Here is a 25,423-nt window from a genome sequence, read left to right as displayed (position 1 = left end):
TACTACTGGAAGATTTAAATCCACATTTTTCCTATGAACTCCTAGCTGATGTATCATGTTTGTTTATTTGACCAGGTTTGCATTTTATTTATAAATATAGTTTTATTACATTTGACAGCTCAGATACTAATTTACTAGTCATTCTATTTGTGCCAAAGATATGCAGACAGGGAAGTTCACATTAGTTCAGGTATTCTCCAAATATGACTCAAGGCAATTTGTTATTTTTTCAGACAGACAATTACCCTACTGAAACAATTATTTCTACTTAGTTGAACAAATCTACATGTTCACAGTAAAACTATAATAATGTACAGAGCAACAAAATAAACCAATATTTCCCCAATATCACAACAACTGACAAGAGTGATGCAGTACACATTTAGCACTGACATAGAATGGGATAAAAAAACAACCATCACACAAATACAATGGATTCTGGTTAATTGGGCCAGCTGCTTATTTCGCTCAAAGAACGAAAACAAATTGAGAAAATAGCCGGGATACCCCCCCCCCCCCACATTTATTTAGGACACTATTCCACCTAATTGAGGCAGGTAACTGTTGTCAAATATTTTCTAACTAGCATCAGTGGTCATTAGACACCACACCACACTTAGGGTGAACAGTTTTTAAATAATGCTACTTGTGTGCTTGCATTCAAAAAGCAGTGATTTTTGTCACTGGTAGTTGGTGAGAAGTAAACAGTAAAACAATTCAGAACTGTTTTGCTCGCTAGTTTCACGTAATGGCCGGGAGCGAAAATGAAACAAATTTCACTATTTCAAAAAGATAGGTACTATGAAGAATCTGAAGGTATCAACAATCATCTTGAATGTTACAATTAAAATGAAGATTTGGAGGATGCAATTGTTAAAAGCACTATTTGTAGGCGGTCCACTATCTGCACTAGATGTGCACTGATTTTGTTCATATACAGTCAGTCAAAAGAACACTGAATGAATTCCTCTATTGATAACTATTAGGAACTAATAGTTTTATAGTAATGTAGTAGTTTTGGTAGTGATCAAGTTTATTCTGTATTTCATTTAAATACATAGTTTGTTGCTCAGTTAAATGGTAGTTTGTCTTTTTATATCTTGTTAACTATTTCTATGAAACTTCAGATAATTGGGGTAGCTGCTTAATTGAGCCAAAATGTATTGGTCCCGATGCATCCCAATTAACTGCAATCTACTGTACACTGATCATCAACATACCCTTTTAATAATATAATGAGCAGATAGAAATTGGAACATTTTTCTTTTGTTTAACAAGTAAATCTTTCTAAATTGGTGAGGGGATGGATTTAAACAGGTAGCAGGATGTTAGGTGGAAGAGACGAATTAGCCAGATCATTATGTTTAAAAACAATAATGGAAGGAGTTAATAACATAATTACATCACTGGTAACTCATAAAACACCCAAAAATTAAGCAAACAACAGGAATTCTGCAGATGCTGGAAATTCAAGCAACACACATCAAAGTTGCTGGTGAACGCAGCAGGCCAGGCAGCATCTATAGGAAGAGACGCAGTTGACGTTTCAGGCCGAGACCCTTCGTCAGGACTAACATGTTAAAATTAAGCAAGTTGTGAATGAGGAAAGTGGGCTAATGTGCTAACATGAGATACAAAGTTAAGCCGTTTATTAAGGTGGCTAAAACAGTAATCAGCTTTCACTTTCAGATACTGAATGATGCACTCATTTCAGATTTCCTCCACTAATAGATTTCTCATCATCAGTGCAACAGAAGACACGAATTGATGTTGCCAGCTTTTATTATTCTACAATTGATATGAATGTGTTTATTCCTTCTAATGGAAGACTCTTGTTAGCTTTCCCAAATACTATACAAAATGCAGAAGTGAGGCTGAAGCTAATATGACGAATACAATAGTTTTTTGGGAAAGACCAAGAAATTCACTTTGTATGCAAATACTCCTTCATGGTGTTTCTGGCAAATAGCACCACACAACCTGGACTAGTTTCTTCAATAGTAAACCAACATCTCACAACTCACCTGTCTCTAACAGAGAAAATGTGCACTGGGGATGCACAACAAATTATATAGCAATACTACTTATCTTTTTGATTCTGACTTTAGAACATACTACAGTATTTTGGCCCATGATGTTTTGTTGACTTTTTAACCTACAAGAACAAACATTTCTCTCTCTCTCTTTCACAAAGATCTCCATTTTTCTTTTATCCATGTGTCTACTTAAGAGTCTCTTAAATATCCCTAATGTATCTGCCTCTATCACCAGTGTGTTCCATGTAACTACCATGCTCTGGATAAAAATCCTATTTCTGATATCTTCCATACATTTTCCTCCATTCATCTCAAAATGATGCCAACTTGATTTAACCAACTATACACTGGGGGAAAAAAAAACACTGATTTTACACTTGATCTTTTACACTTAAAAAATAAAATTATTTTTTAATTTTATATTTTATTTTAATTTTACATTTTTCTCTTGAAAGTCACCTCTTATCCTCCTTGGTTCCAAAGAGAAAAACCCTACTTTACTCAACCCATCGTCATAAGGTATAATCGCAAATCCAAGCAGCATCCTGGTAAATTTCCTCTGCACTCTGTCTAAAGTTTCCACATCCTTCCAATAATGAGGCAATCAGAACTGAACACAATACTCCAAGTGTGACCTAACCAGAGTTTTATGGAGCTGCAAAATTACCTTGTGACTCTTAAATTGAAACCCCCCCAATTAATGAAGGTCACCACACCATACATCGTCTTCACCACCCTATCAACTTACACAACTTTGAGGGATCTATGGACATGGACTTCAAAAAAAAATTAAATTATATTTTTATCATTTACAATTCTTCAATAAACATGTTTGCTCCCTTTTATTGCTTCTTTTAAATTGCTTATTTGAATAGGTTTCCATAATAAGATTGGGCATGCTTAGATTGTGATCTTTTTTTAAAAAAAAATTACTTCTCTGAACTACACTACAACACATATCACCCCATTCCAACTTCATTCAGTTTTCACTTTTTCCTCATAGAAACATAGAAAATAGGTGCAGGAGTAGGCCATTCGGCCCTTCGAGCCTGCACCGCCATTCAGTATGATCATGGCTGATCATCCAACTCAGAACCCCGTACCAGCCTTCCCTCCATACCCCGTGATCCCTTTAGCCACAAGGGCCATATCTAACTCCCTCTTAAATATAGTCAATGAACTGGCCTCAACTGTTTCCTGTGGCAGAGAATTCCACAGATTCACCACTCTCTGTGTGAAGAAGCTTTTCCCTAATCTCGGTTCTTTATCCTCAAACTGTGACCCCTCATTCTGGACTTCCCCAACATCGGGAACAATCTTCCTGCATCTAGCCTGTCCAATCCCTTTAGGATTTTATACGTTTCAATAAGATCCCCCCTCAATCTTCTAAATTCCAACGAGTATAAGCCTAGTTCATCCAGTCTTTCATCATATGAAAGTCCTGCCATCCCAGGAATCAATCTGGTGAACCTTTGTACTCCCTCTATGGCAAGGATGTCTTTCCTCAGATTAGGGAACCAAAACTGCACACACATGTATTCTGATGTCTCAGAATAAATATTTTAGATTTTCAGGCATTGTGGGTAATTTATTTCAGTCAGCTTCCAAGGTGTTTTCTCCAGCCTCCAATGACTCAGACGTCATCAAGTGGATATTTACAACAATTCAGGCTTTTCAGTATGTTTACTGTCGGATGTTAACACCAATATCTGGAAAATGACCACAGGTCAACAGTATATGTAAAAAAAACCTGAAATTAATATTTCAAGAACTAAGAAATGGAATGTATCATAGATGAGAAAGAAACAAATCAGGAAAAAACTAAAACCAAGTGTGCATGGAACCAACTGCTGGCAAAAACTATACCATGAAGACAAAAAAAAAAATTCCAAACAACTCTACGGAAAGGTTATTGAAAAGCACAAGTCAGGAGATGGATACAAGAAAATTTCCAAGTCAATGAATACCCCTTGGAATACAGTTAAGTCAATCATCAGGAAAGGAATGAATATGGCACAGCTGTAAATCTCCCGAGTGCAGGCCATCAAAAACCAAGTGACCGTGCAAGAAGGGGACTAATGAGTGGGGCCATCAAGAGACTTATGACAACTCGGGAGAAGTTACAAGCTTCAATAGCTGAGATGGGAGAGACTGTGCATACAACAACTATTGCCCGGCTGATTACCAATTGCAGCTTTATGGGAGAGTGGCAAAGACAAAGCCACTGTTCAATAAAACTCACATGAAATCTCAGCTAGAGTTTGCCAGAAAGCATGTGGGAGACCCTAAAGTCAGCTGGAAGAAGGTTCTATGGTCTGATGAAACCAAAGTTGAGCTTTTTGGCCATTAAACTAAACACCATGTTTGGCATAAGCCAATCACTGCACAAACACACACACGGTGGTGGCTGAATCGTGGGGACGCTTCAGTGCAGCAAGCCCTGGAAGGCTTGTGAAGGTAGAGGGTAAAATGAATGCAGCAAAATACAGGGAAATCCTGGAGGAAAACCTGACGCGGTCTGTAAGAGTACTGCTACTTAGGAGATTTGTTTTCCAGCAGGACAATGACCCCATGCGTAATGCCAAAACTGCACAAGAATGGCTTAAAAACAACAAAGAATGTCCTGGAGTGGCCAAGTCAGAGTCTAGACCTCAATCCATTTGAGAATTTGTGGCTGGACTTGAAAAGGGCTGTTAACATACCATCCCCATGCAATCTGACAGAGCTTGAGCAGTTTTGTAAAGAAGAACGAGGAAAAATTGCAGTGTCCAGATGTGTAAAGCTGACAGAGACCTATCCACACAGACTCAAGACTGTAATTGCTGCCAAAGGTGCATCTACTAAATATAGACTTGAAGGGGGTGAATACTTATACAATCCATCATTTTGTGTTTATATTTGTAATTAATTTAGATCACTTTGTGGAGATCTGTTTTTACTTTGACTCGAAAGAATCTTTTTCTATTGATCAGTGTCAAAAAAGCCAAATTAAATCCACTTTAATTTAATGTTGTAAGACAATAAAACATGAACACTTTCGGGGGGTGGGGGGGGGGATGTGAATACTTTATATAGGCACTGTATTTTGAGCCTGTGTGGGTTCCCACAGCAACAATGATCACTTGGAGAAAGTAAATATTGATATTCAATGAGAATAATTTAAACCAGGCAGGTTTGAGAATTAGTTGAGCAATTGTTTATAATAGGAACAGCAAGAAACGGTGAGTATTAGTGACAAACAATCAGTGAAACAGACATCTTGGAATGGAAAACTTGTATTCGTTAAAAGTGCAAAGTGTCAGAGAAATTACAGATCTGGGGAAGGTTGGGCAAAGACATGTTGGTGGAGAGAGACTAAACCATGAGGGGAAAGAAGCTGTATGTACACTAGCATTTAAGATCAGAAGAAAGGTTTAGTGGGGGGAAAAGCAAGCAGAAATGGTTGATAAACAGATAACACTTTCTCTTGAATTCACATATGATGCATAAGAGGTTAATGTCATGTGAGCGACTTAAGTTGAAGATCATGATAGTTGGTTGGGAGAAGGAGGACAAGATGCACTTTAGAAAAACAGTCAAGAGTCTTGCATGTCCAATTACCCACATTTCATGTTCTGTCCACAAAACCCAAATAGCCCTGCACTACTATATTTAGCAATTAACACCTGCTGCCCTTTCCTCAACCTTATTTTCCTGAGGCTACTCATATATTCTCTTACCATACAAGGACATCACCATTCCTCTAATTCTGGTCTTTTACTTTTGCGTCAGTAATGGCAATGGGGCCACGAGGGGCAAAATACTGGATACAAAAAAAAGCTCCTCCAAAGGTTCAACCAAGCTGTAGGTGCACTGTGCTTCAAGACAAAACTTTCATGTGTATATTAAAGCAACAACATAAAATTAACTTGCTTCTTTAAGATAAAAGAGAATGTAACTACGGGAATAACAAGAATAAAATGTTTAAAAGACAGCATTCAGAAAACAGGAAGAAATGCATCTTCAGCAGACCTTGCAATAAGGTTCAAGGATTCGGTATGGAATCAAGAGCAACCACCAATAATATAGTAAAGAGAATGTGAAGCCAGTGATGCTATAAGGAGAAAAAGGTGGCAGCAGATATGGCAAGGCCATTATGAGATTTATAGTACACTATGCTTTTGTTTGATCTTCCATTCTAGATTTGGGATTTCTTCTTCCAGAGTGAAAAACAAATATAACAATACTATTAATTAAAAAAAAACAAGATGGGATTTAAAATAATCATAGGGCAGTTAGCATGCAGGAAGTATTATTTTATAGTGAAATTAAATTTTATTTTTTCAGGATGCAGCTATATAAACCTCAAAGTTACAAAGAGGAATTTCTTTTGCCAGAAGGCGGTGAATCAATGGAATTCATAGCCACAGACGGCTGTGGCCAAATCATTGAGAATAGTTAAAGCGGTGGTTGATAGGTTCTTCATGAGTCAGGGCGTCAAAGGTTATGGGGAGGAAGGAAGGAGAATGGAGTTGAGAGGGATAATATACCAGCCACGATGGAATTGTAAGGCAGACTCAAAGGGGCAAATGGCTTAATTCTGCTCCTGCGTTTATTCATATTTATGAGTTTTGTAATTGGTCAGTCAAGTATGGGGCAACTAATTGATATAAGGTACTTAGATTTTCAATAAGCATTAGACAAAATGCAACAAGGATAATTAAAATCACATTTTATGGAACCAGAGCTATTCAGTAGCATTTACTGAGAGGTTAAGAGAGAACAAGAACATTCAATATTGGATTACAGCAAATAGACAATCCTTTGACTTCATCTGCTGTACAGTGCTATCAATTGCCTGGATAATGACACAAGTGTTGTATCCAAGATATCGATCATCAATAACTAAGTGGAAAAGTACGTTGCAACACAACAATAAGACACATGAAATGATAAGGCAAGAATGTTCTAGATGGAACAGAATCTAGGAATGCAAGGTATATAAGAGCAGGATATATTTAAACTGTGGTGTTATATGATATTGCGACTCAGATGCCACCAGACCTGGAGCATGTAGTTCCCTTATTTAAGGAAGGATATATATGCCTTACATAGTGTGCAATTACTGCTTATTAGACATACTACTGGGTTAAAGGAATTATCTGATGAGGAGAGATTGGGTAGATCAGATGTGCAAACAATTTAGAAGAAGCATACAAATTTGAAGAGGGAGTGGAGAAAAAGGATGAGGTGGTCATAGTCAGAATAAGTCCACATGGACAGCTACAACCATTTGGAATTCCCTGGTACAGAGACCAAGATACATTCAGCAATTGAATACATTACATATCAATAGATATGTAGGCTTGAAAGGAAACAGGTGATAGGAAAATAGTGTAAAGAGATAAAATGGTATTGAATATTGAACAACAGATCAGGCTTGAAGGGCTTATTCCTGCTTCATTTTGCTTTATATGAACAATTTTGTTAATGTTACTTTTTCATCAGGAAAACACCAACATCAAACTGGCATATAGTATAAACTCTGTGTCAAGTTATCAATAGCAATTTAATAAACCCAATCTCTAGAATTGAATAAAGTCATTTTATATTGGTGGTCCCCTAAAAATGGAACAGAAAGCCATCATTGAGGGAGTACTTGATGTTTGGCACAGGTATAACAAGCTACTGAAAATGAAAATATATATCCACCTTTAGCAACTGAATAAAATTGAAGCCGAAATTGTATTTGAAGCAAACTGTTAAAGTTCAGATATGATATTAGTCATAAACTCATGTCCTTAGTAAAGGCAGAGGATTATACTAAAAATGTCTATATTATAATAGGATAAAATTATAACAGTATAATCATACTCCCAGCAACTTGCATTCTTAAATAGTAATTTATGTTTTATTATTTCTGTACCTTATCTTACCAAGTTTAACATTAGAACTGAAGATACATTTTAATGCACTAGACTGCTATTATTTCCCTTGGACTTGGAGATCTGCAAGTTTTCATGAGATCCTTTCTAGAGGATGGATCCAATTAGCAAATTGATTTCCCAACAACTTAAATATCGATTTTCACATATGTAAAATAATTCAACATTAGTAAGCATGCGTTGTGCTCTAAAATACATTTATAATCTGTACTAATTTGGTGCCCATTATAGCCCAATTCTTCTTAGCTAAAGTCAATTGTCCATTCACTGTCTCTAGAATGGAATATCATGATATCACAACAAGCAAAATACCCAGATAAAATGCCCATTCCCTAGTTGCTTCTTCATCATCATCATCAGGTGCCATGCCCAGTTTGAGCTTTGACTGCCATGGCCAACACACTCCTGTTTTGGTCAAGTGGATCAGTTCATTGGTATTCATTTCCATTTCTCTGGTGCTGTCTCCATCATCATTTGTCTTTGTCTTCCTCTTGCTTTCTTCCCTTCAATCTTTCCCATAATTACCGTGCATTCTAACTCCTCTTTCCTAATCATGTTCAATGAAGTTATGGTGCCTTTTCATGATCTCATACATTATTTCTCCTTTTGTGTTTGCTCTGTTCATGACATCCTCGTTAGATATTCGTTTCGTCCGTGATATTCTTTACATCTTCCTCAAAAACCACATCTCTGCTGCTACAATTCATTTCCTCATATTACTAGATATTGTCCAACATTCTCAGCCATATACGATAACTGGATAAACGTGACACTTCAGTACTGAGGTGGGTTGTTATGGCTAGTTTCGTATTAGTCAGTATACTCTTCATTCTCGTAAAGGTGTCTTTTGCCATCCCTATTCTTCTTTTGATGTGCAAGTCGCACCTGCCATCAGATGTCACTCAGCTTCCTAAATAGCAAAAGTTCTGTACTTGTTTTATGTCTTCCCCATTTATTCTCAGCCTGCAGATAGGATTCTCCTTCTTTTTGGATATCACCATACCTTCTGATAGACAGGACCATTTTTGCACTTTCTTCAACAATTATATCAATTAAGTTTTGTAGCTCTTCCTCCGTACTTGCAATTAACACAGTGTCATCCGCACATCTGAAATTATTGATATTTTCACTGCCAACTTTGATTCCCAAGATGTCTCTTATTTTTTGTAATATTGTTTCACCGTACACATTAAATAAATCAGGGGAGAAAGCACATCCTTGTCTAACGCCTCTCTTGATTTTCGTAAACTGACTCACTTCTCCATCTATTCTTACAGCGGCAGTTTGTTCCCAGTACAGATTTCTGCTTAGGCGGAGGTCTTTCGAATCTAGATCTAGAGTTTTCTGTAATATTTCAGATAACTTATTGTGCATCACTTTATCAAATGCTTTTGTGTAGTCGATACGACAAACAAACAAGTCTTTTTGCACTTGAGTAGCTCGTTCTGATAGTATCCTTAACATCAATATTGCGTTTCTTGTACCTTTGTCTTTCACAAAACCACATTGTTCCTTGCCTATTTCAGTTTGTATCTTACAAGCTCTTGGCATCAAAATTCTTCGAAGTATCTTGGTGATATGACTCATTAAACTTATGGTCCTATGTAATTCACATTCTATTGCTCCAGCTTTCTTAGGAAGAGTGATAAATACTGATTTTTTCATTTCTTCTGGTATTATTCCGGTCTCATAAACGTCATTGATTAAATCAGTAAGTTTTTCAGTTCTATAATCTTCAACAATAAGTTGCTTCTTACAAATTACTTTAAAACATAAAACACACGGGCATGATTTGACAAAATGCACTAGAAAATCTAAAGATATACCATTTAAAACATTCAAGATTATGAGGTTGAAGCATCTATAGTATTTCTTCAAAAAGATTTGAGTGTGTTTGAATGAATTTTTTTTGTTTCATGTAACAACCATCCATCTGGCCTTCCTGAGAAAGACTGTATAATTGCCACTGAACTGTGGCACATGGATCATGTTTACTTTGAACTGGACTGAGACTGCCAAACTCATTTGGTTTAACAGTTGTCTATTAGCAGACACCTTAACAAATCAGCTTCCTAAGATGGATTCAAGCCAGGTCCCAGATGTAAAAAGTTTGCTCTCTGAATGAGTGAGCCTTCCTAATGATTGATCAAATATTGATTTATACAATTAAAATATTTAAATTTATTGCTATAATATAATCTGAATAAAGAATGTGCTTGTCTGAAGTAATACTAATCAGGATAGACTTTATTTTATATACTATGAAGATATTCGGAAATATCTAATGAATAAAAACGCAATAAATCATCAGTTACTTTAATAAATCACTCTAAATCGTCATTTTTTAAAACAAATCAAATGAATATTTGCTTTCAAATGAAACTGAAAACTTCATAGTTTCTTGTTAATTTCTTATCTTTGGCATCGGCTATTTAGGGATAAAAGTTTTGGAAAAACTAAATCATTTTTATTCCAAGAAAGCAATTTGTAATATTGGGTATAGTGAGTTTCTCTCTGTTTATTCCACACCCGCGCCCCCCCAAGAAAAAACAACCTGATCATAAACTAGCAATCATTTTAGAAATCCATTCTATATTGAAATATTATCCCTCTTCTGTGCTCCAGATAACATGACCTTCACATTACTGAATGCACGTCTTTCATTTTACACCAAGTATCTGTTCTGTATTATCAGTATCAACTCACTGGAAAGATATTTACTACATGTTGTCATTCACTTCATTTTAGTGACTAATTTTAACCCACTTTTAAATGCAGCATGGACATATGCGTTTTCCATATTGTTAGTGGTGATAGGTTTCATTGTCTATGAAATTAAAATCAAAAACATTAATGTTTGTTCCAGATCTCAAACTTTAGAACTGATAGAGTCCACCACATACAACTGGAATTGTAGCAATCTACCTTGCATGCACTTTCCCATTTCTATTTTACAAAATTGTCAATATGAAGCCAGTTCATGTCATATTCACATTAGTAAGTAAAATTCGATATTTTTAAGTCACTTATAATGTATTGATTCTTTCTCACATTAAAAAAACAAAATTTAATTAACTAAAAGCTGCACAGTCTATCCAAGACACTATTTCTTAGAAGCACCAGATTACATAAAGCACTCTCTAAAAAAAACATGCAGGTTGACAATTACTTGACAAACAAAGAGAAAAATAATAATACATGGAAATGACATTGTTGCAGCCCATTAAAGTGGGGATGATTTCCCCTACATAGAATTCTATTGATCTTTGCAGTCTGCAGCAGATGAAATAAGTGTGGTCAGGGAAAGGATGATGGATGCTCCTGCCAATAGCACTGAACAAACCTGTTAGCTAATTGCCACCAAAGACAATTATCCCAGCATTGTTTCATAATGGAAACACATTACAAAACTCTAATATACACACAGGGAAATTTGATGATTTGACTGCGGAGCCATGTGCATTGAATTTCATTGCCAAAGGCCAGCCAGGTCGCTGCTGTGAAAGGGAAGTGTGTGTCAGAATATAAGTCATTCTAGCCTGCAGCTTTTCTTAGCAGTTCTAGAGACATATTAAAAGAAGTTTAATTCTTACAGTAAATAGCAACTAGTATAATATGAAATGGCAATTTTATTACACACCATTGTGTTCCTCTAAATTAACTGTAGGGAGATCAAAACTTAAACTATAATCATAGTGAAAAGAAATCAGTTTTAGAAGAAAATAAAACAATATTATTTAAATCTGTAATAAAATCACATTCTGTAATCATTACTGTAATTACAAGCTGTGCATATATGTACAGTTATGGCATTATTGGTATGATTTTGGAATCCTCAAAACCTTTCAGTTAAATAATCAATGGTTTAATTCATTTGCTATTAAAAGACAAGTTTGCAATATATTTCAAGAATTAGGCTAGATCCTGCTTTCCTCTATGTGGAAGGTTACCTGCCTTAGCCCATACCGACTACTATTTTGACAAGTATGGGATAGCAGTAGGTCCAAAGCAATCAGAAGGTTGACTTTGACAAATGGCGGAGCTGCGGCGAAGTTGAAAATAACACACATCTACTTTAATCTCTTTCTTGATTAAATCGAAACCATACGATTCTGACATCATGTGATTTGCTCAAAAAAACATCACTGCAGGTTACTTTAGAGGCTATGCCCATTGGAATGATATTGAACTAAAAGGGGGAGGGGGCAGTGCAGGAGAGAAGGTTAATTCATTTAGATGAACCTTTGCACTGGTACTACACAACTTATCTAGACAGACCAGAACAATTTTGAATAAAATTCTTCTACCACCATACAAACTGTTTTGCACTATTGAACAATATCTTATCACATTCTTTCCTCTCCTATTAAAATGATGAACAGGGTTTATGCAGGGAATATAGTCCAGTGCTTCATATTCATACTACCATTGTCAGACAGGGAAGGTAAACATTACACATGGTGATATAAAAAAGCAGAATATGAATTCTTTCTTTTACATGAGACTAGGCAAATATTTATGGGCAGTTGACAAACTCCTGCCCACTAAAAGAGCCAGCACTGAGAGCAATTACCCTGATATTCATGACTCACTTTGAATATCACATTGAATATTACTCATAAATCTTTTACAAGCGTGTCCCCAGAGCTCACTTAACAGCCAGTTTTAATCATGCAGTTGACACAGGAAAAATAACAAAATGTATTTTTTCAGTAGCAAATTAATTTAAGCTTGAATCTCTTGTAGAACTACCCTTCGCTTTTTTTTAAACTCCTTTTCCTGGGCACTTATAACTACATAATACTGAGCTGCTTCCCATTAGGCCCTCGTTGGCATTTCAAGCAGGTAAGTCATTTATTTTAAGTTGGTTTGGAACATTCAATGATGTAAATTCTTTTGGCTGTATTTAAATATAGGCAATTCTCTTAAGTTATATTATCATCCTTGGCATGTAGGCGAGTTTCAATTGTCACTATGAAGAGGAACAATGTCCAAAAGATCAAAAATATAATTTGTATGTAAACCCTTCAGATAAAATGAAATTAAATATTAGTGGTTTTTAAGAGTTATTAATTATCTGCAGCTTTCTGCTTCGTTAAAAGTTGTGTTTTAATCTTTCCAACTCCTAGATAACTATATATACATTACATTTCCATATTGGAAATAATGGACATACAAATTGCATTTTTATTATTCTCAAATTAGTAAACGATAGAGGATACTTCTCTAACTATTTTAAAATCCCTAGGGTCAGGAATGGAAAAGGTTAACTATATCATGCAATGGTGACACCAAGGTTAGAAGTTACTTACGTGTGGTCAGGTCATGATTCTGCAAGTATTTTTCAAGTACAATTCTTGCCATCAGTGAAGGAGCCAGATCCATCTTTATGCAAGAATACAGATTAAAAGACAAAAAAATCTGTTAAATGACCTTAAAATAGAGAACTGTCAACAATTTCAAATTTACAGCACATTGTAACTTATTACAGAGTAAATTAATCAATAGAATTTATAAACATATTCAATGTTTTATGTTTGAGTCCTATCCTTGGGATCTCTTGTAGTAAGGAAATATGGCTTTACAGAACTGCTTATCTCAGTAACCTGCATCAGAATTGACATATGAAAAATGGTGAAATTACTAAAGGTAATCCAGACTGAATAAGGACTACCTTATTAGTTCAGGTAGTTGGATATACTTAAATTTTCCTATTAATCAAACACCCACCTTTCAAGAAAACAAACTATTTGTCAGATGGAAAATGCATGGCAGAAATTAAATTTGGACCTTTTTTCTTATCTAATTCTTCCTGAAAATAACTGGGCAAATGCACTTCATATGTGCTTTTAAAATCACTCCAAACAGAAAGTAAACTAATTTTTCAGCACCTTTTGTACTTTTCATGCATACAGATTAACCTTTCAAGAAAACATTTTTGGCACGTGTCAGGATTTAAGCGGCAATTAACAAAGGTATTCTTTTTGTTCTCTGTTAGCCTTTTTGCACTGATGACATTTAATGAAATAGCAAAATAACATAAAGAAACTGTTAAGATTTCTCATCAACTTTCATAGTTTCTAGAAGCTGAAATATATTGACTCATAAAAAGACTCCACTATATCAATTAACTGTCAAGTGACACACAAGTACCTTATTTAAATGATAAGTAGCATATAAAAATGACAATCAAATGGCTTAGAAGTAGCAATCCAGAGGCTAAATGTTTTCAATTCAATGTCTCATATATTTCTTTGAAATAATGGGGAAAAAATTAAAACTCCGCTTGATTTCATTTTGTTTTTCTAAACTCCGCATCATTTGCCAGTCTGAAGTAAACTCCCTTTAGTACATGGGAGGAATTGTCAAGATTTCCAGGCTGTTCTTAGACCATTAAAGTCTCATAGTAACTGAAAGGTAATTGTTCATTTGCTGACTGCAAAAATGCACAGGAGACTTTATATGTGACTGAAACCATCCTTCTCTTCTAGCATAACATCTAGAACTGCTGCTGTTGCATCATTTGATGCCCATACCAGTTATTTATCACATCAAGCCAATTTTATATCAGGCATCCACTTTATCATACAATTTTTATTAATTAATTGCAATGCAAAGAAAATATTAAATCAAGCTCTAATTCAAGCTAAAAAATGTTAAGGCTACAATCCTGCAATATCTAGCAGAAGATAAATTAGTGAAAACACACTGGATCCAAATGGTATTTTTGTTTATTATTTTCAGGTTACCAGTGATCAAATTATGTATTATTATTGAATACATTCTATCGCATTTATTGTATTAAAATGTTTTCTTTTTAAATTACATTTTAATAAAGTTCAAAGGTTTTAATATGTTGCTTGGTATTAATTAAAATATAATTTTAAAACCAGGACATCTTTCCAAGTTAACTTATTTAATGATATCATTTAAAATATTTTATTTATTTGAGGAGATATAATAAATCCCCATATTGATCTTAAAGGATAATTTCATGGAGACAACATTTGTGGCAGCTTGATGCAATAGCTTATTCTGAATAATATATCAATGTGCATAGCGCTAACATCCACCTCAGTAATGTTTACTCCTTTTCTTGTGCAGCTTTACAATAAGCAATATCTCATTACTGTAGTCCAGTATTACCATGCAAATGAAAGGCTTATATGACTACACTGAATTATTAGGTTCTTCCAGAGTCAAATGCAGTGCAAGTTTAGCAACGTGATGACATTATTCCTTAAAATATGCAGCAAAGCATCTGTTGACAGATAAGCTTATTTTTAATAACATATTGGAAATCAAGCGAGTGCTTATAACAGAAAAAATGACATACACAAAATATTTTGTTATAAATGCACAGAAATGCACAATTTGCTCAGCATTACAACTTTATGTAAAGACATTGAATTTTATAAAAAGCTAAAATTAAAGCCTTTCTTTTAACCCAAACTTTTAAAAGCTGCAAGCAATATAAAAAATTTAGCTGATAAACCTGAAACAGTCAATTAAATATATATATTTTTATAAATACAAGTATTGTTACAATTCACAGTCTCATCAAGGGGATCTGAAGATTTTTGGTAAGTAATGAATAGAGAAAGCAATATGGAAAGAAATAAAACAATAATCAAACAGGTTTATACAAGACCACCAATAATAATTTGCTGAATATCTGTTCAGGATATGGTACAAGTCGATCATATCCATAGTCAAAATCAATACATATTACAATTACAGTCTCTTGTGGTAGTAGAATATGTTTTCTTTAATAAAATTGATTATGAATTAGTCAGTGGTTTAAGATATTGCCTCATAGCCCTAAACCAGAAAGAGGAATCTCATTACCTCATTGGCCAGCTCGAAGAGAACAGGGGCAGCTGCATTGTTCTTCACACCACTCAGGTACCTAAAGACGACAAAACCAGGTAACATAAAAATGACAAGAACAGGCTAGCCTAGACTTGTAAGTGTCCCTTGAGAGAAGGTCCTACAGGGAAGATGACATGCTGAACTTGGCTGCAGAATGCAGCTGCTGAGGGAAGCTTTTGGAGCTACTTAGTTCAGACTGACACTAACTAACTCTCCTGGGCTAGCCACTTCACTCATCAGCAAAATTTATCTATCTCACTCTCTCTTCCTCCCTCCAAAGCAGCTGTTATGTTATGGGGTTACTTTCACTGCAGCAAATCTGGATATATTTTCATACAAATAGATTAATTCTCTATTATTCACTCCACAGCTTAATCAGTCCCATAATAACCTATATCAAGCCTTATCAACAAACAGATACCCAATTCAGAACATAATTTGAAAATAATACTAATATCCCACAATTCTGTTACAAGATACATTCTTATTTTATATAAATAAAAATTAAAAATTTATTACCTTAATTACCTTATTGCTTTTGGAAGCAGAAATTCAATACCTATTCCCTATTCATTGTCAGGAATGCACTGCTCCAGGATTCACTTAAATACTGACCCTTAAATACCACTTTAATTATTTAAAGATGTAAAAAAAATACTATAATATTAAAATATGGTTCTATAATAAAAATACACTAATGGATTATTTTACTTTCCTGGTTCAATTAGTACTGTGGTACCCTCTAGTGGGATAGACAGGTCATACCTTTGGTAATAAGTTTCACAAGCCTCAGCCGTGTGATGTTTCGCATGTGTCCTTTTCATTCGTTTCTATGGCAATGTCAATAAAACAGGTTAAAATACTTACTGCTTAAAATTACAACTAAAGGTTCCATGTAATGATTTTGACATTTGTAATGGGCAAAGCATTTCATATTTTAGAATTGTACCATACAAGTTATTTCAATAATTTCAATAGCATTATACAAGTCATCCTTGGGATTCTCTGACATTAAAAAAAGGATGCTATCTAACATACACAAAGAAACCAGTAGGTCATAGCCAGTGAATCTAAATAAATTTGCTCAGGGTTACAAAGGCTGGAGGTAGCAAGTAGAGGGCAAGGTGACAGCAGCAGGATCCAATTTCTTTCTTGAACTTGGTATTAATTTTTCTCAATTCTCCTGCAATCTTTTACCTGGCTCTTAGCTTTGCAATTCAATTGCTTTTTTTAAAATCAAACGAGCATTGCTTAAATATAACTTATTTAAAAACTACAAAAAGTAATTCCGCTGAGACGTGCCACTTGACTGACACCTGTCATCTTATGATAAATGACTCCATTTTCTGCCTCCCTTGCCTTCTGCCACTCCAGCAATGGTCATTTATCATCATCTCTGTCAGCAATGGAAAGCAGCAGTGACAGTGCAAGTCAGCAAACATTTAGCACATGGAACCATGCAACACGGGGAAATTATTATTGTCAGAATAATAATGGTTTAGCATAATTTATTACAGGTCCACCAAATAAGCAGAGGCTAGATGTTATTAGACAGATGGATGGGAAGGTTTGGCAGCCATCCACCGAGACTCAGGCGGTACTTGATGTGGAGGGGAACATCCTCCAAACCAATCAGAAAGCTGGCAGTTCAATTACAAAGAAATAAAGGGACATTCATCATTCAATTAGGCACCTGTCAGCCTTCACAAAGGAGAAAACTTCTAACCTGATACTCCAGGGAGAAGATGCTCAGCAGAGTGGACTGCGATTGACTGGAACAAATAAAAGAAGGACAAAGTTAATTACTGGAGTGTATTGCAAAGAAACAAAGAAAGGGGAGCTTCAAAGGTAGGCCTGCTGCCCTGTAATCTAACAGAACATGAAAACAAGTGTGGAAAAGTTGTTCCAGATGAACACCTCGGACAAAGGCTTCCTGCTGCTAGGTCAAGGAAAGATTAACAGTAAAACAGAAAAAGTTTGAGAGCAAGCGGGTCTTTGTTTGGGTGGGTTTTTAGGCTTAAAAAAAGCCACAAAACCATATCATTGCCATGTACTGAGTAAAAGGCAGCTTGAGACTGAAAACAAAGCAAATTGTCATTAATAATTGATGGAGTTCAATGTCATTAGCAGTTGGTAACACACAGCTTGTTCATTGATAACACATTGAAATTCATTTGGTAGCATGTGCTGTTCTGAGTGAGAATCTTTTCAGTTGTCTCATATTCATGGTAGAAACTTTACTCTGTCAGATGTAGCATATGGGACTACTGCAACATTCCCACTGAAACTGATGTGCTTTGAAAATGTAAACTTTCACGGCAGGAAGCTGAGATTCCCTGGAGTCAGTCAAATCCATGGGCTGCCATAAATTTCATTCATCTCTTGCTCCACTCAATGTCAAACACCTGGCATTATGGCAACTTGGAAAATATTCTTCTATAATGGGAGGGGCTTTTCTGCTATGAATTTCTAACATGTAAACCTGAGGTAGATTTTCTAATTGACATCAGATATACCCAACAGCGACCTAGAAGTCGTAATTATTCAAGCTATGGATAAAATACTTTATGGTGGTGGTAGTAGTGGTGGGGGGTGTTAACTAAGGTTCCCACAATTGTCATGAAGGAGTACATCACACATATACACAACTAAGATTCAGGACCAACAATTAGAACAGAGCAATTAAACATATAAAAAGATTAACTGCAAGCAGCAAAACCGTCAAGCATAAAAGTAGTTTAAATTGTTTCTGACTTGCTATAAATAGCAAAGAGATTGCTTAGTGAAAAGGCCAAAAAATAATTTGATGATCAGAATATCAGGAAGGGTGGTTGCAAAAAATGTAAGTACTTATGGTACAATTTTAATAGGTACTAAAACTGGTTTAAAAACACAATTGACAAGTTTATCATAATAATTCCTGTTGTTCCATTGATCACCATGTTCCATGCTTATTCAAAACAGTAATTTACTGGGAAAAATGAGCAATTTCACATTTGAGTTTGTCTGCAATATAATAAAAATCATTTGACCAGAGCTAGAGCTCCACAGGCAATTTCACCATATGCAACATTTTGAAGGCATCTAACTACCCTACAAAACACAACTAGCTTAGTATCTGTGCCACAGAAGAAAAAGTAAATATCAACAATCCAAATCTTAATGTTTTGTTAGATTTCTGCGGCTACTTGGTTTTTATGAAGTCAGAACAGTAGCCAATTCTGTTGGCTGATAAAGTCAGACACGTGCCATCACTAGGGCACATCACTTCAACCAAATTGTCTTTGTGCTGTCATAGCCACTGTAGATTTATCAACAATTCATATGATCACTTTAATGACATAAACAGACAGCTTATACAAACACACATAGTTCAATTGACTAAAGGCAGAAGGACTCTGTAGTCGGTCTTTAAAATTAACTCCTTTGCTATTGAAGACAGCATTTGGTATTCTTCTCATTAGTCTCTGGTCCTAGGAAGACACCAGATGGCAATTGTGCTGAGATGTGTGTGGTAGCACATAAAATCACAAGGGCAGTGCATTTGGAAAACGTTATTTGATAGCAAATAATTAAATGAATATATAATGGCAATAGCTTTAGAAAATATTTTACAGGAGATTAAATTTATATATTTAAATTTTAATTGACTTCTGACCAGAAGTTTGCAAAAAGAACCAGGGCAATCAATAGGCTTGTTAACACTGACAGCAAAAATTTGATTTAATCCAAATTATGTTGTTTTTCCTTGGCTTCAGAAAGCTGTATGATGACTGGGACTAAGATTTGAATCATGATCTGATTTTGATATGAGCTGAATTAATGGAATTAAAGCATCAAAAATGTCCAAGATGGTTAGTAACTGAATAGTTGGGAAAATAGCAAATGGCCAATATTGTGGAAGTTTTGCACTATGATTAAATCTGAAACAATTCAGAACAGAAAGAAAATAAAGTCTTTGATTCTTAACATGAGTTTGAAAGCCAGGACAAGTTTGTATTTCCATTCTGCTTTGTTAAAAATAAAACCACTTCTTCATCAATGATTTTACTTCAAAATTAAAATGAATCCTTCTCATATTCCTTGAGGAATATATTTCAGTTTGCTTTGACAACAGCACATTTAAAAAAAATAGCCTCTCATGTGTTGAATTTATTATATGAAAGTTTTACAATGAGAAATATAAAAAAAACTTGCATGCAGGTAATTCTAGTTGATTTATAATTAATATTTGTTGAATAACTTCATCAGCGCTAGGGTTCAGTGACATGTGATTCTTTAGCACAGGGGCAAAACAGTGAAGTAAAAATTTAAAACCATAATGGTAGTAGTAGCATAATTTGCTACTAACAAAGCTGATACTTTTCTCACACTCAATAGGAAATTAGCAGTTACATAACAGTGCATACTGCTTTATTTTTGATGGCAGTTGATTATTAGAATTCAGTGTTTTTAAATAGCTAGAAAATCATTAACTCCATTTAAACAAACTCCTTTACATAAACATTTGTATTATTTATTACTTCAACAATGTTTGTTTTAAAGAGAAAGCTATACAGTATATGTAATCCCAAACTGAAAGTAAATTGTATCATAATGTGAATGTGAGTGGTGGAGGCAGGTTCTTTCACATGTAATATGTAAAAAAACACTTGAATTGCCAAAGCACAAAAGACTACAGAAAAAAAATGCTAATAAAGGAGACTTAGTGATACAGTAGGTACTTGATGGTCAACATAGATATGATGGACCGTAAGGACTGGTTTTTCTTTGCTGTGAAATTGCTAAACTGTCCATCCACCTGAAGCACTGAACCAGAAGCAGATCCAAGACATTTTAATTTTGCTTGAATGCATAACACTGCTGAAGAAACAAAGAATGCTAGAATGACTCAGCAAGACAAGCAGAGTTAATGGAGGAAAAAACCGAACTGAAACAATGAGAACTTAAGTTGCAGGGGTGGGAGTGTGAGGTGGAATCAACAAAGGTACTGTGATATTATGCAAGCCAACTTTGAAACAAAATGATAAACAATTGAAAAATTAATTAAAGCAAAGTTGCTGCGACTGTGAGAGGATGGAGCAATAAATCTCGTTATTCATTGAGTTAATTTTCTCAGACAACCTTACTTCCACAAACATCAATTCTGCAACACTGCAGAACTTGCTTCTATTTGCTCCTTGAGATCAACATGTTGGATTGGCTTGGGATACTAATTATTCCTGCCGACTTTTGTTCTAAATTAATTTGCTTCTTCCTACATCAAATTTTACTCTTTTCCCTCTTGTCCAGTCCATTCCTACCTAAATCTTTAAAACTTTGATACCCTTCGCCAGTTTCCGGTTTTCCAATCACAACCTGCTCACCTTCACAATGGACATTCAATACCTCCATCCTGCGTCACTTCTTCCTTAAACACTGAGTCAAGCAGTGCCTTGCACCACTACTCTCTGACTGGTTGAACAAAATCTTGTATTGAATAACCTTAACTTCTACTCAATTCACTTTCTCCAAGTCAAAGATTTACCACCGGAAACTCAAAAGCAGTAAGCTGTACCTGTTTTTTTTGTAGGAAATATGGAACTGCCCTGGCCCCTTACCTCAACTAACTATTCTGTTTATACCAATGACTACTTTAAGGCTGCTTTATCTTACTCCTTTAAGAGATCAAATCAAAAATCAAGTTTAATTATCATTCAAGCCATACATAGATACAGTTGAATGAGACAGTATTTCTCTGGAGCCAAGGTGCAAAACATTCAAAAATAGCAACTAACATAATTCAAAATAGTGAGCAAAGAAACATATTCACTCAAAAAAAACACACATAGAGACCAAGACCCTGAGTGACAATATCTGGCAATCGATGGTACAGTCTCCTGGCAGCGTGCAGACCGCACGCAATCCAGCCTGTGATTTCATCACTCAAACACAAAAGGGCAGCACTGACAGGAGAGGCCAGGCTCCAGCCAAGCTTACGCGCCACGCTGTAACACTTCTGCGTCTTCTCATCTGGTCTGGAGCAGAATCAAAATCAGGTTTATTTTCACTGGCATGTGTCGTGAAATTCGTTAACTTAGCAGCAGTGGTACAATGCAATATATAATACGTGGGTGATTGATAAGTTCGTGGCCTGAGGTAGAAGGAGTCAATTTTAGAAAACCCAGCACATTTATTTTTCAACATAGTCCCCCCCTACATTTACACACTTAGTCCAGGGGTCATGGAGCTTACGAATCCCTTCTTTGTAGAAGTCAGCATCTTGGACCTCCAGAAGTGGTCCACAGCAGGGGTGATCATTAAGTTCGTGGCCTAAGGTAGAAGGAGATGAGTTATACAGTTCTCGTTACATGCACATGCAATTCAACTCTTTGAGTGATTATGCAGAAAGTTTGAAGTTAATAACTCATCTCCTTCTACCTTAGGCCACGAACTTATCAATCACCCCTGCTGTGGATCACTTCTGGAGGTCCAAGACGCTGACTTCTACAAAGAAGGGATCTGAATGCTCCACGACTGCTGGACTAAGTGTGTAAATGTAGGCGGGGAACACACATCAAAGTTGCTGGTGAACGCAGCAGGCCAGGCAGCATCTCTAGGAAGAGGTACAGTCGACGTTTCAGGCCGAGACCCTTCGTCAGGACTAAGGGTCTCGGCCTGAAACGTCGACTGTACCTCTTCCTAGAGATGCTGCCTGGCCTGCTGCGTTCACCAGCAACTTTGATGTGTGTTGCTTGAATTTCCAGCATCTACAAAATTCCTGTTGTTTGCGTTTTTTAAAATGTAGGAGGGGACTAAGTTGAAAAATAAATGTGTTAGGTTTTCTAAAATTGACTCCTTCTACCTTAGGCTACAAATTTATCAATCACCCCTCGTAGAGAAAGAGAAAAACAAGTAAATCAATTACAGTAAGTACACATGTATATTAAATAGTTAAGTAAAATAGTGCAAAACAGAAATAGCATAAAGAAAGGTGGGGTAATGTTGATGGATTCAATGACCATTTAGGAGTCGGATGGCAGAGGGGAAGAAGCTATTTCTGAATCACTGAGTGTATGCCTTCAAGCTTCTGTACCTCCATCCTGACGGTAACAATGAGCAGGCAAGCCCAAGACTTGAGGCCTAGTCTTCATTACAACCAAGGCTACGCAACTCCCATGTTGTCTGTTCCACCACCAGACAAGAGTAACAGGGTTGCAGAAACTTACACTATCACTGTCGAACAGAGTCTTACGATCGCAAGTGAATGTCCGAGACTATCTCCCATGGTAAAATTGCACCAACTTCAATGCTTCCTAGTAGTGGCCAGCAACCACGGTCTGCAACCAGGTCAGCTCCTTTAAACCCAAACTGGCTCCTATGACATCCCGGCCGACCCTTTCGACACCTTAAACTGCCCCTTCTCCAACATCCTGGCCAGCCCCCTAGTACGGCTCCTTCTCCAACATTCCGACTAGCACCGCTCCCAATACCACTCCAGCTACTCTGATCAACAAGCAGCTCACTGACAGTACACTGTGTTCTTGGAGTAGAATTGTCTTTGGATCTTAAAAAAAAAATTCTACAAAGGGAAAAAGCACCTTTAGTCAGCCCCTGAGAGGCCACAGCACCTAATTACCCTTGGTAAGGTGGAGGTTAGCTGCCTTATTTTACCATTACAATTCTTAAGGCGTAGGTATAACCACAATGCTGGTCAGGAGTTAATTCCAGGATCTTGACCCAATGCCAGTGAAAGAACGGAGATAAATTTCCAATTCAGGAAGGTGTGTGGCTTGGAGGGCAATGTCCAAATGGAAGTGCTTGCCTGCTTTTGCCGTCTTCATTCATCTCAACAATTGGGCTTGTAGGCTTTGAATGTGTTGTGTAAGGAGTCTTGGTGAGTTGCTGTGATGCATGCTGCAGATAGTACAAACCATTGCAATTGTGCATTGGTATTGGAGTCAGTGAATGGTTGTGGATAGGGTGCCTTTCAAGTAGGCTACGATGTCCGGTATAGTGTCAAATTGATTCAGTGTTATTGAAGCTGGACTCAACACTATGACAGTGGTGGTGATGACATCACTGTCATAGGCCGAATCAAAGGTGGTAATGAATCAGCATATAGGAGGGAGATGGCTAAGTGATGCCATAACAACAACCTCATTCAATGTCAGCAAGACCAAGGAGCTGATTATTGACTTCAGGAGGAGGAAACCAGAGATCCATGAGCCAGTCCTCATCGGAGGATCAGAGGTGAAGAGGGTCAGCAACTTTAAATTCCTTGGTGTTATCATTTCAAAGGACCTATCCTGGGCCCAGCACGCAAGCACAATTATGAAGGAAGCATGGGAGCATCTCTACTTCCTTGGGAGTTTGCATAGATTTGGCATTACATCTAGAACTTCGAAAAACTTCTATAGATGTGGTGAAGAGCATATTGACTGGCTGTATTACAGCTGGTATGAAAACACCAAAGCCCTTGAATGGAAAATCCTACAAAAAGCAATGACCCACTTCATCATGGGTAAAGCCCTCCCCACCACTGAGCACATCTACATGAAGCATTGTCACAGGACAGCTGTATCATCAGAGACCCCACCACCCAGGACATGCTCTCTTCTTGACACTGCCATCAGGAAGGTGCTACAGGTGCCTCAAGACTCTCACTACCAGGTTCAGTTATCCCTTAACCACCAGGCTCTTGAACAAAAGGGGATAACCACTCAATTTCACTTGCCCCATCAATGAAGTGTTCCCACAACCAATGAACTCATTTTCAAGGACTCTTCATTCCATGTTCTTGATTCTTCTTGCTTATTTATTTATTATTATTACTATTATTACTTTCTTTTTGTAGTTGCACAGTTTGCATATTGGTTGAACTCCCAAGGTGGTGTGGTATTTCATTGATTCTATTATGGTTATTATTCTATTATGGATTTACTGAGTATGCCTGCAAGAAAATGAATCTCAGGGTTGTATATATGAACTTTGAAATGGAGAGTATTCCATCACATTTCTGACACGAGCTTTGTGATATGCTGTAGGCTTTGGGGAGCTAGATGGTGAGTTATTCGCAGCAGGATTCCTAGCTTCTAGAATCCAGATCTTAAAGATTAATAATACTATTTCAATAAATACTAATTACAGAACAAACTTAAATGGTGCATTCAAAATCAAGCATTCCAACTGAGCTATAAAATTATCAGACTGTGAAAGAAGAGCATGGAGCTATTTTTTTTTTAAACAAAATACATGGTAGACGTGCAGACTGAACAGGATGAATACAGGAAAACTGATCCAAGAAAAAGGAAGAGAAAATATTAAGAGCAGATAAAAGAAGCTTTGGAGAGCATAAGGAATCATTTGAATGAGAACAAGATATTTGTAAATTTAGTTAAAAGAGAAATGAAGCCTCCAGAGAGTGGAATTTCAAGCTTCAGATCAGAAAATGACGCAGATAGTGAAAATATGCCCAACACTGGATTTTATTTGGGCCATTTATTAAGGAAGGAAACCTTCATAAGCTTGAAACCAAAACACGAATAAGAATGAACAAAGAAACCAATTTTAGCTGAATTAGTTAAGCTAAAAAAAAAGTTGTTCCAGAGC

General features: G+C 36.2%; 1 protein-coding gene across 2 annotated transcripts in view; it reads right to left on the bottom strand.

The window, feature by feature from the left end:
- The window catches only part of cdin1 (CDAN1 interacting nuclease 1), a 148,212-nt gene that overhangs the window by 72,362 nt on the left and 50,427 nt on the right, over positions 1–25,423 (bottom strand). The window contains exons 2-6 of one of the 2 annotated variants that reach the window (XM_063050773.1): positions 17,559–17,604; positions 16,598–16,662; positions 15,809–15,869; positions 13,273–13,345; positions 11,386–11,457 (exon numbers count right to left, since the gene is read on the bottom strand). In XM_063050773.1, coding sequence (XP_062906843.1) covers positions 11,386–11,457; positions 13,273–13,345; positions 15,809–15,869; positions 16,598–16,662; positions 17,559–17,604 — 317 coding nt within the window. The remainder of the gene's footprint in view (positions 1–11,385; positions 11,458–13,272; positions 13,346–15,808; positions 15,870–16,597; positions 16,663–17,558; positions 17,605–25,423) is intronic. The other variant, XM_063050756.1, reaches the window with a different exon arrangement.

This window comes from Mobula hypostoma, chromosome 1 (genome assembly GCF_963921235.1).
Source record: "Mobula hypostoma chromosome 1, sMobHyp1.1, whole genome shotgun sequence".
Lineage (NCBI taxonomy): Eukaryota > Metazoa > Chordata > Chondrichthyes > Myliobatiformes > Myliobatidae > Mobula > Mobula hypostoma.
This window is presented reverse-complemented; position numbering and strand designations above follow the sequence as displayed.